Raw genomic sequence first — 14,355 nt, forward strand, 5'->3', positions numbered from 1 at the left:
GGTGTGCGGCTCCTGTGTGTGATGCTGCCTCTTGGCCGGGACCCCAGCCCCTCTTTCAGAGCAGGGGCCACCTTGGCCTTCCATGGTGGAGAGTAAGCCGTGGACGGGTGCAAGCCGATGCCCGAGCGTTCTGACTCATGCCCACGTCTGTGTTTTGCAGGCGACTTTGATTTCACTGACACTAACTCCTTGGATCTCTCAGGTAAGGGGATAAGTTGAGGTTGGCCATGGGCGGGCTGGAGGGAGGGCATTGGCTGAAGTGTGAGCCTGGAGACCCCCCCTTTCCAGGATGGGCTATGCCTCTCTGTGGCTGTGTGATCTCTGGCAAGTTGCTTTCCTTCTCTGATACAGCTGCAGATTTTCTCCATAGAAAGTTTTACCCAAGGGCACAGACAGAACATTGTGCGTGCAATTTCAGGGGAGCACAGATCTCTAAGCCCCATCGTGGAGCCCAAGTAAAGAACTGGATTAGATGGCCGTGATAGATTTGAACTTCTGTGTTGTAGTGCAGTGGTTCTCAGACTTTGTGATCACTCACCCAGGGGGCTTCTTAAAACTTGGATTTCTGGGCCCCACTGCTAGAGCCTCTGATTTAGTAGGATTGGGGAGGGGCCTGAGAGTGTGCATTTCTAGCCAGTCTCCCAGGTGATGCTGATGGGCTGGTCTGGGGGCAGGCGCCCACTTTGAGAACCGCTACCCTAAGATTCTGTGCTCCTAGGAAATCACTGGGGCAAAAACAGCCGAGTGAAGTGGGCGCAGTCACTGCGGGGTTTTGACAATCTGAAGAGCCCTCATCTTCCGGAGATTTGTATGTGCACAATAGAGTGGCAAATTCATGGAATAGTTCTGAACAAAAAGGTTTATATTTCTCTGAGCCCACACTGTATTAGAAAAAGAAAAAGAAAAGGAAGGAAAATAAAAGAAAGGAAATGGCTTCTACCTCTAGAACAGTTTAAAATGTTTTTTAAAGCAGCCTCCCTTCCCTCTTTTCACCACCCTGATGTGGGCAAAGCCGAGAGGAGATGAGGCCTGGGGAGGGAAGAGGCTTGTCCAAGGCCACGATCCCCTAGGACGTGCAGACTTGCTGACAGAAGTGTTCAGAGGCACTTGGAAGGAAGTTGCCAGTAGCAGCCTGAGATGGGTTTGCTGGAAGAAGGAACGGTTTGGCTTCAAACTGTGGGGCACAAGTAACTCCTTCTCTCCCTGGGCCTTCCAGAAGTCCTCCTTGTCCTGTGTCATAGAACTCAGAATCCGAGAAGTGATGGAGACCCATGTCCTGGCTCTGGGCAGAGCTCTCTTCATAGCAGGGTCACCCCCTCTGCAGCTTCCAAAGCCCCAGGAAGAGGTTTCTGACTCTCTTGGCTAAAAAGAACTGGTCTTATATCTTCCAACTCAACTGGCAAGGATGTGAGGTTGGAAAAGTAGAGGGGTCTCCTGTCTTGGCCTCTGCCTTTGCCTCCTTCCTGAGCTCCCCAGAGGTGGCCTGGTCACAGAGTGGGGATTCTTCTAGCGACATGGGTACTGGAGCCCCATTTGTGCAGATGCCTCTTGTCCACAATTTCCTGGCCCCTGAATTCTGTGAAAGGAAGAAGCATCCCCATGTGTGCTAAGACACCAGGTAAATTCCCAGGAAGCCGGTTTTGGAGCAGAGGGCAGTCTGAGGCCACACTCAGATGCTGGCCTGGAGGTGGAGCGGGCTTCTTGCCTTCTTCCTATGCCTGGACATCCCAGTTCACCCTTACAGACAATCAGGAGAGGGGAGGATGAAATGAGCAATCTTTAAACGCTAAAGCAGCCCCAGGCGTGGTGCGGACTCCGTTCTGCAGCCGGCAAATGACTCCCACCCCCTCCAGTGCCCCACAAAATGGCCTTTAAAGTTGATCAAAAGAAAATTAAAGTACATTAGTGACAGGAAGCAGCACTTGAAACCTGGAAAGGCAAAAGTTATTTTAAAGAAACCTAAATGTATATCTTAATAAGATCTGGTGCTAGGTTCATGGAGATCTGGTCCTTGCTAGTTAAGCAAGCCATGTGTCCCCTTGGTGCCGGATATTACAGCTGCTGGGGGCCCCGGAGCTCCCAGTGAAAGCATCACGCAGAGCTGAGCTTCTCCAGGTGTGATGGGAACTCCTGCCCCACAGTCACCTGAGGTGATTCCTGGACCAGAATCCCTGAGTGGGTGGGCCATGCTGGAATCTGCATTGTGACCCCAGGTCATCGTTCTACTCGCTGAAGTTTGACAACTGCTAACCTTGGGCCTGGGCTTGGGGCGGGGGCCTTTCTCTGGCGAGCGTTTGTCAGCTCCAGGAGGAAGGAGGCTGGATCCAGCCCGGCTCACCCCTCACCCCTTGTCAAGGGGTCAGCCTGTGCCTTGTCCCCCACCCCCACCGTGTCGTTTGTAAAGACTGAGCTGGAGGTCACCAACAGTCACTCTTTTCCCTCAGACAGTGAAGGACTTCATGAACCCTTGGTTGCCACGCTTCCCAGGTGGGCATATGGGTTTTCAGGAATTCCTACTTAGGAAGTAATTTTTGAGTACAGATTTCAGAGTCCTCTTAAATCATTTCTGTGCCTCACCGAGTTCTCCTTCTGCTGCAGACACGAGGGTCGTGAGCCGGAACTGCACGGAGGATGGGTGGTCGGAGCCCTTCCCTCATTATTTTGATGCCTGTGGGTTTGATGAATATGAATCTGAGGCTGGGGACCAGGTGAGTGTCTGCCCCCCACCTGAAGGTGGTGAGGGTGGGCCTGAGGAGGTGGGTGGAAGGGTGTTCCCATCAGGGGCCTTGACTCCTGATGGGACTACGGGACACTCAGGTCTCTAGGCAGCATTCATGAGTACCTGCTGTATACCCACGCCAGATACACGGAGAGCAAGACTTTCGTTGACTCATTCTGGGCTGAGAAGCAGGGGTTTGCTTCTTGAGCTCCTCCATCCCCCACCAGTGTCCCCAGCTTCCCTGGCTGCTCTTGTAGGACACCTAGCCTTCCTATGGCCTAGCACCTGAAGGGTGAATGCTGGGCTCAGCGGGGGCCTCCTGGACCCTTCTCAAGGCCAAGGCTGGTGACTGCTCTGATTGGTCAGTGCTCCTGCCTTTAATAAGCATTCACTGAGCATCTGCAGAGCGGGACACTGTGCAGAGGGGAGTACTCAGTGGGGGATGGGGAGGTTGGCGGGTCGGAGTGGTGGAGGAACTGATGGGGGAGTGGAGGAGGTGAGGTCCGTAGGAGGAGAAGAGAAGGAGGAGCTGGGTGTTGGGCCCAGAGGTGGGCAGGCCCTGGCCTGGGACGCTTTCAAGGGGGGGTTCCCCAGCCCCCATATGGAGCCCTGCATGTCTGCGCCCTGCTCTAGGATTATTACTACCTGTCGGTGAAGGCCTTGTACACAGTTGGCTACAGCACGTCCCTCGTCACCCTCACCACCGCCATGGTCATCCTGTGTCGCTTCCGGTGAGACCCCAATCAGTGTCCAAGTGAGCGCAGCCCATCCCAGCTCAGAGCCCTTGCTCCCTCCCTCCCACCCCAACGCCTTCCCCTGGGTGCCAGCCCAGGAGCTCCCTTAGAAGGCATTTCCCCCACTCGTAGGGTAACAAATGGGAAACTTGACCCCAGAGAGGGCACCTGGCTTGTCCGGGGCCATATTATAGCAAGGCAGAGACCTGTATTCCTCACTTTTATCTTCCTGGTTGAGATAGAGAGAGGTCACAGGAGGGAAAAGTCTGGCCACATGCATGGTGGGGCCAGGCAACAGGGGCCTGGAAGGGAGTGAGGATTTAGAGAGGTTGGAAGAAGGGAGTGATCTAGGTGGGGGACCTCTGTGAGACAGAGGCGTGGGGTCGGCCCCAAGCAGAGCCTGGAGTGGAGGGCTGGAGTGCCGTGGGGTTCGTGGCTTCAAGGCCTCTTCCTGCGCTGGCCCCCTGGTGTAGGAAGCTGCACTGCACCCGCAACTTCATCCACATGAACCTGTTCGTGTCGTTCATGCTGAGGGCCATCTCCGTCTTCATCAAAGACTGGATCCTCTACGCGGAGCAGGACAGCAACCACTGCTTCATCTCCACCGTGAGTGAGCCGAGCCCTGCCAGCTTTCGCGCGCCCTGCGACGCCCCGCTGTCCGCGTGTTTTCCTGCAGGTTAACGCGTTGTCCCCAGGGAACACACAAATCCAGGAGTGACCATGAGGTTGCTGGTAGCCAGTGAGACACCCCCGTCCCTTGGCCAGTGTGTGTACTTGGCAGAGCAGATGAGGAAGGTCAGGTGGCAGTGCCAAGTCCACTTAACTGCGGGGGAAACTAGGCTCAGAGAGAGGGCCTGCCTGGCCCCTCATCATTTAACTTGCCCGGGACAGAGCCGAGGGGCCGATTGGCTGGTGTTCTTTCTAGACCACCCCCCAATCCTCATACTTTTGGAGGTAAGTAGAGAAGATAGGCACTGATGGGGTAAGATGGAAAGAGCAGGCAGTCCAGAGCACGGGGCCTTGATCTGGGAGCGCACACTTAGCGGGGTCTCTATGAGATTCTGGGGGGCCACAGGTATCCTCCACCCTTGTGATGTGTAAAACCCTCATTTTACCGAGGATCCTCCAGTGGGGACTTAGCTTGCCTGTGGGGGCTGGGGAAGGGGCAGTAAAGTGGGGGAGGCTGAGCTTGGGGAGGGGGGGCTCTATGCTCACACCCCACCCTTTCCTTTTCTGACGGGTGCAGAGTTGCCTCCACCGGTGGCTTCAACTTGGAACCCTAGGATGCTGCAATTTTAAACTCTTCAAATCCACGAATGCTGAGTCTTTCAGACCCGTGGGGTGTTGGAGCCTGAGCACGCTGGAGCTCAAGGGAACCTCAGGACTCTCCCTGGTCCTGCTGGGCTGGATTTTCAGGGCTCGGCGCGGGGCCAGGGAGGGGAGGGGGGCTCACGTTCCCGCCCTCACGGCTCTCCCTGCAGGTGGAATGCAAGGCTGTCATGGTTTTCTTCCACTACTGCGTGGTGTCCAACTACTTCTGGCTATTCATCGAGGGCCTGTACCTCTTCACCCTGCTGGTGGAGACCTTCTTCCCCGAGAGGCGATACTTCTACTGGTACACCATTATTGGCTGGGGTAGGTGACCGGCTGTGGCCAGGACAGGCTCAGGCCTCATGGCCAGGTGTGTCCTGGGTTCTGCTGTCAGGGAGTGTCAGGTGAGAGGAGGGAGGTGCTCTGCTGGCCCAGCTGGCGGCACGCTCTGTTTCTTGGACCCTTTCTTGCTCTTCCTGCTCATAGGAAGCCCACCGACTGAGACAGGACATGCTTAGGAGTCCTTCTGAGAGGAGAGATAGCCCGGGTCTGGGGGAGATGTGGACCCCCAGGAGGCCTGGATGTGAGAAGCACTTAGGGTCTGAGAGGGAGACATGCCCCGTGGCTCAGAACCCCCACATCTGAGGGTGAATGATGGCCCCTGGGAGGCCCAATTTTGAGGGGGACCCTGGGCCTGTTGGCTTTCCTGTTATCAGAGTGCTTTTTTCCTTGCTCTTCTCAGGAACCCCGACCGTGTGTGTGTCGGTGTGGGCTGTGCTCAGGCTCTACTTCGATGACACCGGGTGAGTACATGCCCGAGGGCCGGGGCCAGAGCCCCAGGTAGGTTCCCACAGATGAGTTCTCAGTGGCTGCCCTGACTTCATGTTAACTGCTCCAGACACACCATCCAACGCCGGGCCCAGCCTGCACCCCCAACCCTGGGCACCACTGCAGGTGGACCCGCATAGCCACCTCTCAGCCGGAACCCAGTGAGAGAATGTGCACGAGTTTGGAGCCCTACTCTGCTCCAGTGTCTGTTTTCCTTTTAGGGAGGGGAGGAAGAATGTTGAGGGTGAGGCGGCACCCCCAAGAGCCCTAGGTCTGAAGGGGAAATGTGGCCCTTGCCCAGGAGCCCATTGGCAACCTTTACGCTTGGGTTCCAACCCCTGCCTTGAAGGGGAGCAAGGCATTTGAAGAACCAGGCTGGGTTCAGGTCTGCAGCCTGCCCAGGAGCTCTCCTCCCAGCCAGCCCTCCTCAGGGAGCTGCAGGGGAAGAAAGCACCACCCACAGAGCCAGGGGAGTGTCCTGCAGGCATCCCCGGCCCCAGCACATAATCTGTGTTCTTTCTCTGTCTTTCAGCTGCTGGGACATGAATGACAACACAGCTCTGTGGTGGGTGATCAAAGGCCCTGTGGTTGGCTCCATAATGGTGAGTGTCCTTGGGACAAGGAGTGGGGAAGAGACAGGGGTCTGGGCAGAAAGGCATGACAGGAGGGGAGATAAAGAGGTCACCACACATGCCCAACCTCCTTCTTTTTCATGGCTGCATTATATTCTGCAACATGGATGTACACATCATTTAGCTATCTCAATATTATTGGACATTTACATTATTCCATTTTTCCTCATTACAAAAGACGCTCCTAGGAACAATTCTGTGCATAATTTTGAGGCCATGTGAATATTTCTTTAGACTAAACCCCTTAAAGTGGAATTCCTGGGCCAAAATGGGTACCCCGTATCATTGTCTGAATTTATAATATCAGTCATTTAAACTTTTGCACAGTCTTGTGGGGGATAATGGCAGCTCAGTGTCTTACTGTGCATTTCTCTGTATTGGTAGTGCTGCAGAGGATTTTTTTCCCAAATGTTCATTGACAATTTGTTTTTATTCTGGTTATTACCCATTTCTTTCTTTTTTTTTTTTTTTTTTTTAAAGATTTTATTTTTTCCTTTTTCTCCCCAAAGCCCCCCGGTACATAGTTGTGTATTCTTCGTTGTGGGTTCCTCTAGTTGTGGTATGTGGGACGCTGCCTCAGCGTGGTCTGATGAGCAGTGCCATGTCCGCGCCCAGGATTCAAACCGACGAAACACTGGGCCGCCTGCAGCGGAGCGCGCGAACTTAACCACTCGGCCACGGGGGCCAGCCCCTACCCATTTATTTCTTTAGCTCATTTTTCTAGCCCAGTTGTCGTCTTTCTTACTCTTTGAAAGATAGTTAACACTGTATCTGGAATACATATTGTAAGTGTTTTTCCAAGACAGTGTAACTCTTACATAGTCAAACCATTGGGCTTTCTCTTTACTAATTCAGAGCCTTGTTTTCTGTTCATAGAGGCCTTTCCCAACCTGAGATCTAAAAATATTCTTCTTACTTGTTTTATAACGTTTTTGTGGATTGGGTTATTACATGCACATCTTTAATCCAGCTGAAATTTTATTTCTTTGTCTGATATGAAATGATACTTAATTTTGTCTAATTTAATTTTTTTCAGTGGAGAGACATTCCACCCTCTGAGGGTTTTTTTATTGAATAGATCATATTTTCTCCATTATGTTGAAATGTTGTTTTATCATAAACGCTCAATGTCATCTTCTTGTGTTTGGCGCCAGACTTTCTATTTTATGTTACTAATCTATTGGCTGTTCCCATGGCGAACTCCCCATTGTGCTAGTTACTGTAACCTGGTAGCATGTTTTGATAGCTGGTATGCTAATTTCCTCTTCTTTATTCTTTTTTTTTGTCAGAATTTTCTTGCACATTTACTTTTTCAGGTGGATTTTCAAATACCCTTGTCAAGTTGCAAAAAAAGTCTGGTTGAGATTTTTGTAGGAATTGCATTGGATTTATAAACTAATTTGGAAGATAATTTTCTTAAAACATTGAGTCTTCTCCAAGAACATGGCATGATTCTCCATTTATTCAGTCTTTCTCAGTGTGTCATCTTGTGCAGTTTTTCAGTTGTCCTGTTGAATTTACCTCTGAGGTGTTTTTTGGTCTGTGCTTTTATTGTGTCTGGAATCATTCTTTCATTTATTTTCTAGTGGGTTACGACTGGTGCAGAGGGAAGCTATTAGTTTTTATTTATTTTTTCTTTTCTTGGTTACCTTTCTAAACTCTCTTATTAGTTCTCATCCCTTTTCAGTTGTTTCTTGTGGATTTTCTAGGTAGAAAATTACACAGTCTATGAATGAAAATAGTTTATACTCTTCCTTTCCAGTATTTATACCATTTATTCCTTGGTTTTGTTAGGATGATGTTTGCTATAGATTTGGGACATTCCCCTTCAGTGACTTAGGAAAGTTCCTCTTCCTGGCTTGTTTCAGTGTGTATTTTTTTAAAGTCAGGAATAGGTGTCGAATTTTGTCAAATGTGTTTTGGAGACATTTCTTGAAGCCATTCTTCCCTTAGTAATGGACGATTATAGTATTCCAGTTTTTCTTCGTTATGAACAATGCTTCAATGGATGTGTTTGTGCCTGCCTTTGAGCATGTGTGAATATGTCTTGAGAATAAATCTCTGGGAGTGGAATTTCTGGGACAAAGCATGTGTACATTTAACATTTTCATGGATATCAAATTGCCCTCCATGAGCAGCCTACAGGAGTGCTCCTATCTTGTGTCTTTGCTGATTTATTTTTAAATTTCATCTTTGTTTTGATTACTGAACTATTCACCAGTCTTATGCGGGATAATGGTAGCTTATTGTTTTAATCTATTAATGTAACGAGTATTAGTTGATTCTTTTTGCATTCCTGGCGTAATCTTTATGGCTATGATCTGTTCGTTTTTTTATTACACTGCTAAATTCTATTTGTTAATATTTTATTTATAATTTTTGCATTGCTCTTTGTAAGTTCTCTGGTTTTAGGTGTGTGCCTGTGTGTGTGTGTGTGTGTGTGTGTGTGGCTGTGTGGCTGTGTGTGCTTTCTGTCCTTATCTGGGTTTTGTAGCAGGATTTTGTTAGCCTCATAGGGAATTTGGGAGCCTTTCTTTTTATTTGCTTTTAAGCAACTAAGTACAGTCATGTGCTGTATAATGACGTTTCAGTCAACGGCGGATCATGTATATGACGGTAGTCCCGTAAGATTAGTAGTGTATAGCCTAGGGGTGTAGTAGGCCATGACATCTAGGTTTGTGTGAGTGCGTTCTGTGATGTTCCCGCAGTAGTGAAATCGCCTAATGACACATTTCTCCGAACATAGCCCTGCTGTTAAGCGATGCGTGACTGCAGTAAGTAAATTACATTTCCCTTAAGGTGTTATGAAACTAGCCTATAAAATTATCTGGCCCTGGTGCCTTTTATTGCACATATCTTTGATTACTTTTTGAATTTCTTCTGGGGTCATTGCTTTACTCAGATTTTCTGCATCTTTTCAGATTTGATTTTGTTAATTTATATTTTCCCATTTTGTTTGATTTTCTCCGTTGACTTAAAATATTGTATATATCTGTTGTCTTGTCCTCTGTCTCATCCCTAAATTTGCTTACTTGCATTTTCTCCTTTTGGGTGGACTAACACATGCACTTAGCACTGTTTCCTGTGCTAAGTTCCAGGTACCAGTTAGACAATGGGCAGGTAATAGAGGACATGACCACTGGGCCCCTGCCTTCGGGGGCATACTGCATCACTTTCATTGATCTGTGAAAACAAACAACTAAACGAAACCAAAATTGAAATTTATTTTTATTGATCAAGTCTACTTTTTTCCCTGTTTCTTTATAATGAATTTTTATCTTTATTAATTTCCTTCTCATATAAGTCAAGTTTGTGGTGCTCTTTCCCTGGCTTTCGATTTGAGTTCTTAGCTATTTTGTTTTCAGTATTTATTATTTTTAATAAGTTAGTGCTAGGCTCTACATTTCTTTCCCTGGGCACTGCCTCCTCTCCGTCGGGAAGATGTTCCTGTGTGGTCCTCTCGTTGTGCCTCGTTTCTGTGTATCTGCTCCCCTCCCGCCTCCTTTCTCACCTACACACAGCTTCCCACTTGGCTTAGAGAGCTTTTGTCCCTGATCTTCCTCTGAGGGTAAATGCTACTCTTGCTGTTCCCAGCTGTCCTGTAATTAATAATGCTCATGGTTGTCCTTTCCGGTTCTCCACATTCAGTGCCTCTGAACTTGGAGTTTCTCCAGAGGACAGCTCTCACCTCTGCGGTAGCCTCTTCTCTGTTTGGCATTATAGCTTTTCCATCATCCTGATCCTGTTTGCCCTTTCTCTTCCAGAAATTACTCACTTTTCTGGCTCACTTGTAACTCTCTATCCTGTTTCTCAATACTCCTATGGAATTCTTTCTCTTCTATTTCTCTTGTCATTTCAATGATATCGTAGGAGGCTGGGAGATAACGAGTGTTCCCATGCTGCCATCTTGGATTATAAGTCTAGATGGATCTTGACTGGAGGTGGGAAGGCCCTGTTGGGGGAATAACAGCCTAGGCAGAGGCAGGGGTATGGAAAGTCTTTGCCCAGAATCGTTTCCATCCACTATTTCTTTGTTCCTCAGGTTAACTTTGTGCTCTTCATCGGCATCATCGTCATCCTTGTGCAGAAACTTCAGTCTCCAGACATGGGAGGCAATGAGTCCAGCATCTACTTGTAAGTACCACTGTGTGAATGCCACAGTCACTCCTAACAGCTATGTGGGCCCTGTACTCAGGTCACGGGCAGGAGAAGGCCTGGACTTTGCTCATAGGGTCACCTAGCGTGGGCATTTGCAAGATTTCCTTCTGATTAAAGTGCCTTTAAAATATAGTTGCCCTCCCATCCTTCAGGCAACCTAGGAGTTCCTAATTCACATGCTGATCACATCGCAGGGAAAAGAGAGAGGAAGAGACTGGCAGATCCCTTGTCACACTAGGAAAATCAAGATGGAAAACGCCAGATCTCCTAAGGTGGTTTAGAAGTTGGATTTCCCTTGGGGATCTTAGTTCCATGGGAAGCTTGTGATCCCCACTCTCAGCCCAGCGTGTACAGGTTGCTCAGCCCCCACTAGCGAGTGAGGTGGACGTTCTTGCCAGTCTGGGTGTTGGAAGTGAGGATTCTTTTCCTTCCTCACCTCCCCTCAGGGCAGCTCTACTTCTGAATCTGGTCCTCCTTGTGCAACTCCCTCCTCCCTGAGCAGAGGACCGTCTGATATGGTTTTGGTTGATGGGTTTGTGGGCAACCTCTTACCATTGAGTGTAGGGTTTTGTCCACTTCTGTAGCCATTTGGTTTGTTTCCTATGAGAGTTTTTGCAGTCACATCCCTAACAGCTCACCCCTGCTTGCTCTGTCCCAGCCCTCTCCCAGCCCTCGATCCATTCTGAGTCAGACCAAGTAGCTTGCACTTCACCCTTCTTACCTCGTGATCAGGAGCATGACCAGCTGGATGTGTAGGATGTGGGGACACTTCTGATGCTGAGGAGGAAGGTTGGTCCCCTCTGGTTGGCTGGAGGGGTAAGATGAGCATAGAGAATCTGAGGACAGTCTCTGGGGTCCATCCGTGGGCAAGGTAGAACCCATATGTGTTGCTTCCTCAGGTTGAGAAGAGAGCAGGTTAGAAGGGAGCTGAGGTGTTCTCATGGCCTCAGTGGGTGCTTGGTCCTGCCTTCATCAGAGACCCCAGTCTGGGGCTCAGAACCTTGATTGTCTGCCCAGTGGACAAGTGGCTCAGCAGAGACCCCAGCAGAGGGTTCCCTCTATCCAGCCATTCTCTTGGAGACAGGCAGAGGCAGGAACTGCTCAGAGACCAGTCCCAGATCCTTCCCTCAGGCTCCTTGGGGCTTCCCCGGGGAACAGAGCTTGCCCCTGGTCTGTCTTCCAGCCTGGGCCCCTGCCTTGTGGAACACCTTCCCCAGGGGTGGGGGGTCGGCCCAGGGTCTGGCATGGTCAGCCTTGTCTTCCCTGCATGTAGGATGATGTCATTACATTGGAAAAGACCCCCCATCCCCTCCCTTTTTCCTGTCCATTTATTGTCTTTTTTTCCCCATGTTCTTGCAAGTTTTTACCAACTTCTGTTTACATGTATGTTATGTTATGTAGTCGAAAGTTGTTCATCCATGTGAGTCATAGTCTCTGAGGCCCTGCACTGGGGGGCCAGTGGGGCCCATTCTCTGCAACCAACTAACTGCCCTAGAGACATCATCCCTGCCTTCGTCTCAAGGACTCACAAAACAGGGCACTGCTGCTCCCCTCACTGTCCTGTCCAGGGTCAGGAACTGTGTCCCTGTGTCTGGCCCCAGTTTCTTCTGCTAGGGAGTGGATTGGCTCCTCCACTCTCAGTTGCCTGGGACTTCTGAGTGGTGGGTACCTAAGTCTGCCTCATCTCTCCTTGGAGCTCTAGCAGCCTGGGTCCCGCCCCCTGCTTCTTGCTGGATCTGTTTCTTCTCCTGGCTTCTCTGGGGGTGCTCTCCTGGCTTCCCCTCACTCTGCATGTGCAGGGACGCACACAGGGGCTCAGGGCAGCCTAAATAAGGACACGCTACTAACCGCTGAACACGCTTTACCAGCCCAAACATCTTACCCCAGGCAGCAAGGACCGCCCCCCGCCCCAACCCTGGGTCTGGTAGGAGGGAAGTGTGGGGCCAGGGTTTTCAAGTTATCCCTTGAAGCCTGAGAGCTGTAGGGTGCTGTCAGGCCTTCCTCATAAATAGATAAGAACCATTTGTAATTAGTACGTGGTTTATACACTTAAGTACAAACATTGAAAGAACCAGCTAGTTGGTTTGCTTTTACTGTGTAAAAAATCCCCCTGTAATATCAGCAAATCCTTTTTTGTTAGAGAAAGCTAAAGCCATGCTAGTCTCAAGCCGCAAAGATTAAAAGTTCAGATGGATGTGGTCTGCCAGCCAGGTGGGAGGGCTGACGCAGGACAAGGGATCCGCTTAATCCCATTAAATTCAGCAACGTGTTTGAGTGTTTCTGGGGTCAAGGAGACCCTGTTGGCAGACGTGAGGGATAGATAGTCCAAGTGACAATGCTGCTAAGAACTGCAGAGCATTGAGAAACATTTGCACCTCAGTCCCTGAACAGTGGATGCACAGACACCCAGTGAATCTGTGGGATAGGTAACCGACTGTTAAATATAATCCCCATTTCACAGCTGAGGGAGCTAGTTATCAGGGAAGTGAAATGAATCCAGTAGGAGAGAGTGAAGCCGTCGCTGCAGGCAGGCAGGCCCTTGACTCCAAGCTCCACTACACCATCATTCCTGTCTGCAAGGAACTTGCAGGGAGAAGATGGTGTTAAACAAGTACATAAACAAGGCTTCCTGGAAGATGAGGCCCCAGTGGGTTCTAGCCTTGTGTAAAACGGCCCCACGGGGAGTGCTCTGAGCTGGGAGGGGTCTGCTATGGGGGAGGGGAGCCTGTGGGGGGATTGGAAAGGGCAGGGTGTGGTGGGAGAGGGGGATTCCAGAGCTGTGCCCAAGTACCCTTGGGCCACCAGAGTTATGTGTTAGGCTGAGAAGCCCCTTCAGATCTGCCCACAACAGCTTTCTGGTTTTTTCCTCTGTTTCCAGAACAAATTTAAGACTGGGAGTCCCCAAGAAAGCCCAAGAGGACCCCCTGCCTGTGCCCTCAGACCATCATTCACTCCCTTTCCTGTAGGTTGGTTCCAGCTGCTCAGATGCTAAGGGTTTGTCCTCCGTAGTCGGCGCCCCTGACCCAGCCTCAGAAGGGCCTGGTGGGGGCTGGGCCCCTGCAGGGGGCAGTGGCGCTGAGCCACCCACGCCCTCTCACCTGGTGCGTCTGGCAGAATGAGTGGCTGGGGTCTTGAGCAGTGGCCAGGCATGGAATGTGGGCCTGGGTCAGGGCTCCACGTTGCTCTGGCTCGACTTGTCTGGGCCATGGGTTAGGGCTCAGCTCGATTCTGGGGTCAGGGTTAACCTGCCTTTTCCTGGGTCCAGAGTTTTCCTCCTTGAGAAGCCAGCTGGCTCAGAAAGGGGAGGGTGAGGTTTCCGGGCTGACGCTGTGTTGGCAGCATCGCAGGCCTGGCCCTGCCGGGAGCTGGCTTTATTCCCAGTGGGCTCCTCACTGCAAGGTGGGCATCGGAAGCTGCGTTTTGGGTCTGGGGTCGGGGAGGAAAACCCAATCTTTGTCGCCCTCAGGGATGCCACAGAGCAGGTCTCCACAGCCCCTCAGGGTAAAGGAAGGAGAAGAGAACAGACACTGTGGTGCCCTAGGTACCTCAGCAGGGCTGTGACGTGCCCAGTATCAGAAGGACAACGTTCACCTCCAAAGACAGGCTCTTCTGTGGCTAGGCAGAGAAGCAGCCAGGAACCTTTCAGTCCTGGGACTCAGCCACAGCCTAAGGCTTCCCAGTTCACATGGGGCTCCATCTTCCACTTCCAGAACACCTGCTTCCCTGTCTAGGAGTGCCCCATCCTCACAACTCCCGTTAGGGATGGGCAGCAGGGAATGGGTACCCTGGTTTTGCAGATGGAGAAACTGAGGCCCAGAGAAGGAAACGATGCCACCTAAGATCACCCAGCAAGTCTGTGGCTAAAAAAGCCTTGCACCCAGGTGCCCCGACCCTCCAGGCTGGGCAGGTGGCAGAGGGCTTGCTCATCCTCAGTGGCGGGAAAGGAGGGGGTGGGCAGAGAAGCTCCAAGATA

The 14,355-nt window shown here is 50.7% G+C and overlaps 1 protein-coding gene across 8 annotated transcripts in view; it reads left to right on the forward strand.

Annotated features, from left to right (window-relative positions):
* Nucleotides 1-14,355, forward strand: part of ADCYAP1R1 (ADCYAP receptor type I) — a 58,976-nt gene that overhangs the window by 29,823 nt on the left and 14,798 nt on the right. For 5 of the 8 annotated variants that reach the window (XM_046670485.1, XM_046670484.1, XM_046670486.1 and 2 more), the window contains exons 6-14: nucleotides 161-202; nucleotides 2,599-2,708; nucleotides 3,353-3,450; nucleotides 3,927-4,059; nucleotides 4,935-5,088; nucleotides 5,507-5,567; nucleotides 6,125-6,194; nucleotides 10,267-10,358; nucleotides 13,261-13,344. In XM_046670485.1, coding sequence (XP_046526441.1) covers nucleotides 161-202; nucleotides 2,599-2,708; nucleotides 3,353-3,450; nucleotides 3,927-4,059; nucleotides 4,935-5,088; nucleotides 5,507-5,567; nucleotides 6,125-6,194; nucleotides 10,267-10,358; nucleotides 13,261-13,344 — 844 coding nt within the window. The remainder of the gene's footprint in view (nucleotides 1-160; nucleotides 203-2,598; nucleotides 2,709-3,352; nucleotides 3,451-3,926; nucleotides 4,060-4,934; nucleotides 5,089-5,506; nucleotides 5,568-6,124; nucleotides 6,195-10,266; nucleotides 10,359-13,260; nucleotides 13,345-14,355) is intronic. The other 3 variants (XM_046670488.1, XM_046670490.1, XM_046670491.1) reach the window with 1 other exon arrangement.

This window comes from Equus quagga, chromosome 8 (assembly GCF_021613505.1).
Source record: "Equus quagga isolate Etosha38 chromosome 8, UCLA_HA_Equagga_1.0, whole genome shotgun sequence".
Lineage (NCBI taxonomy): Eukaryota > Metazoa > Chordata > Mammalia > Perissodactyla > Equidae > Equus > Equus quagga.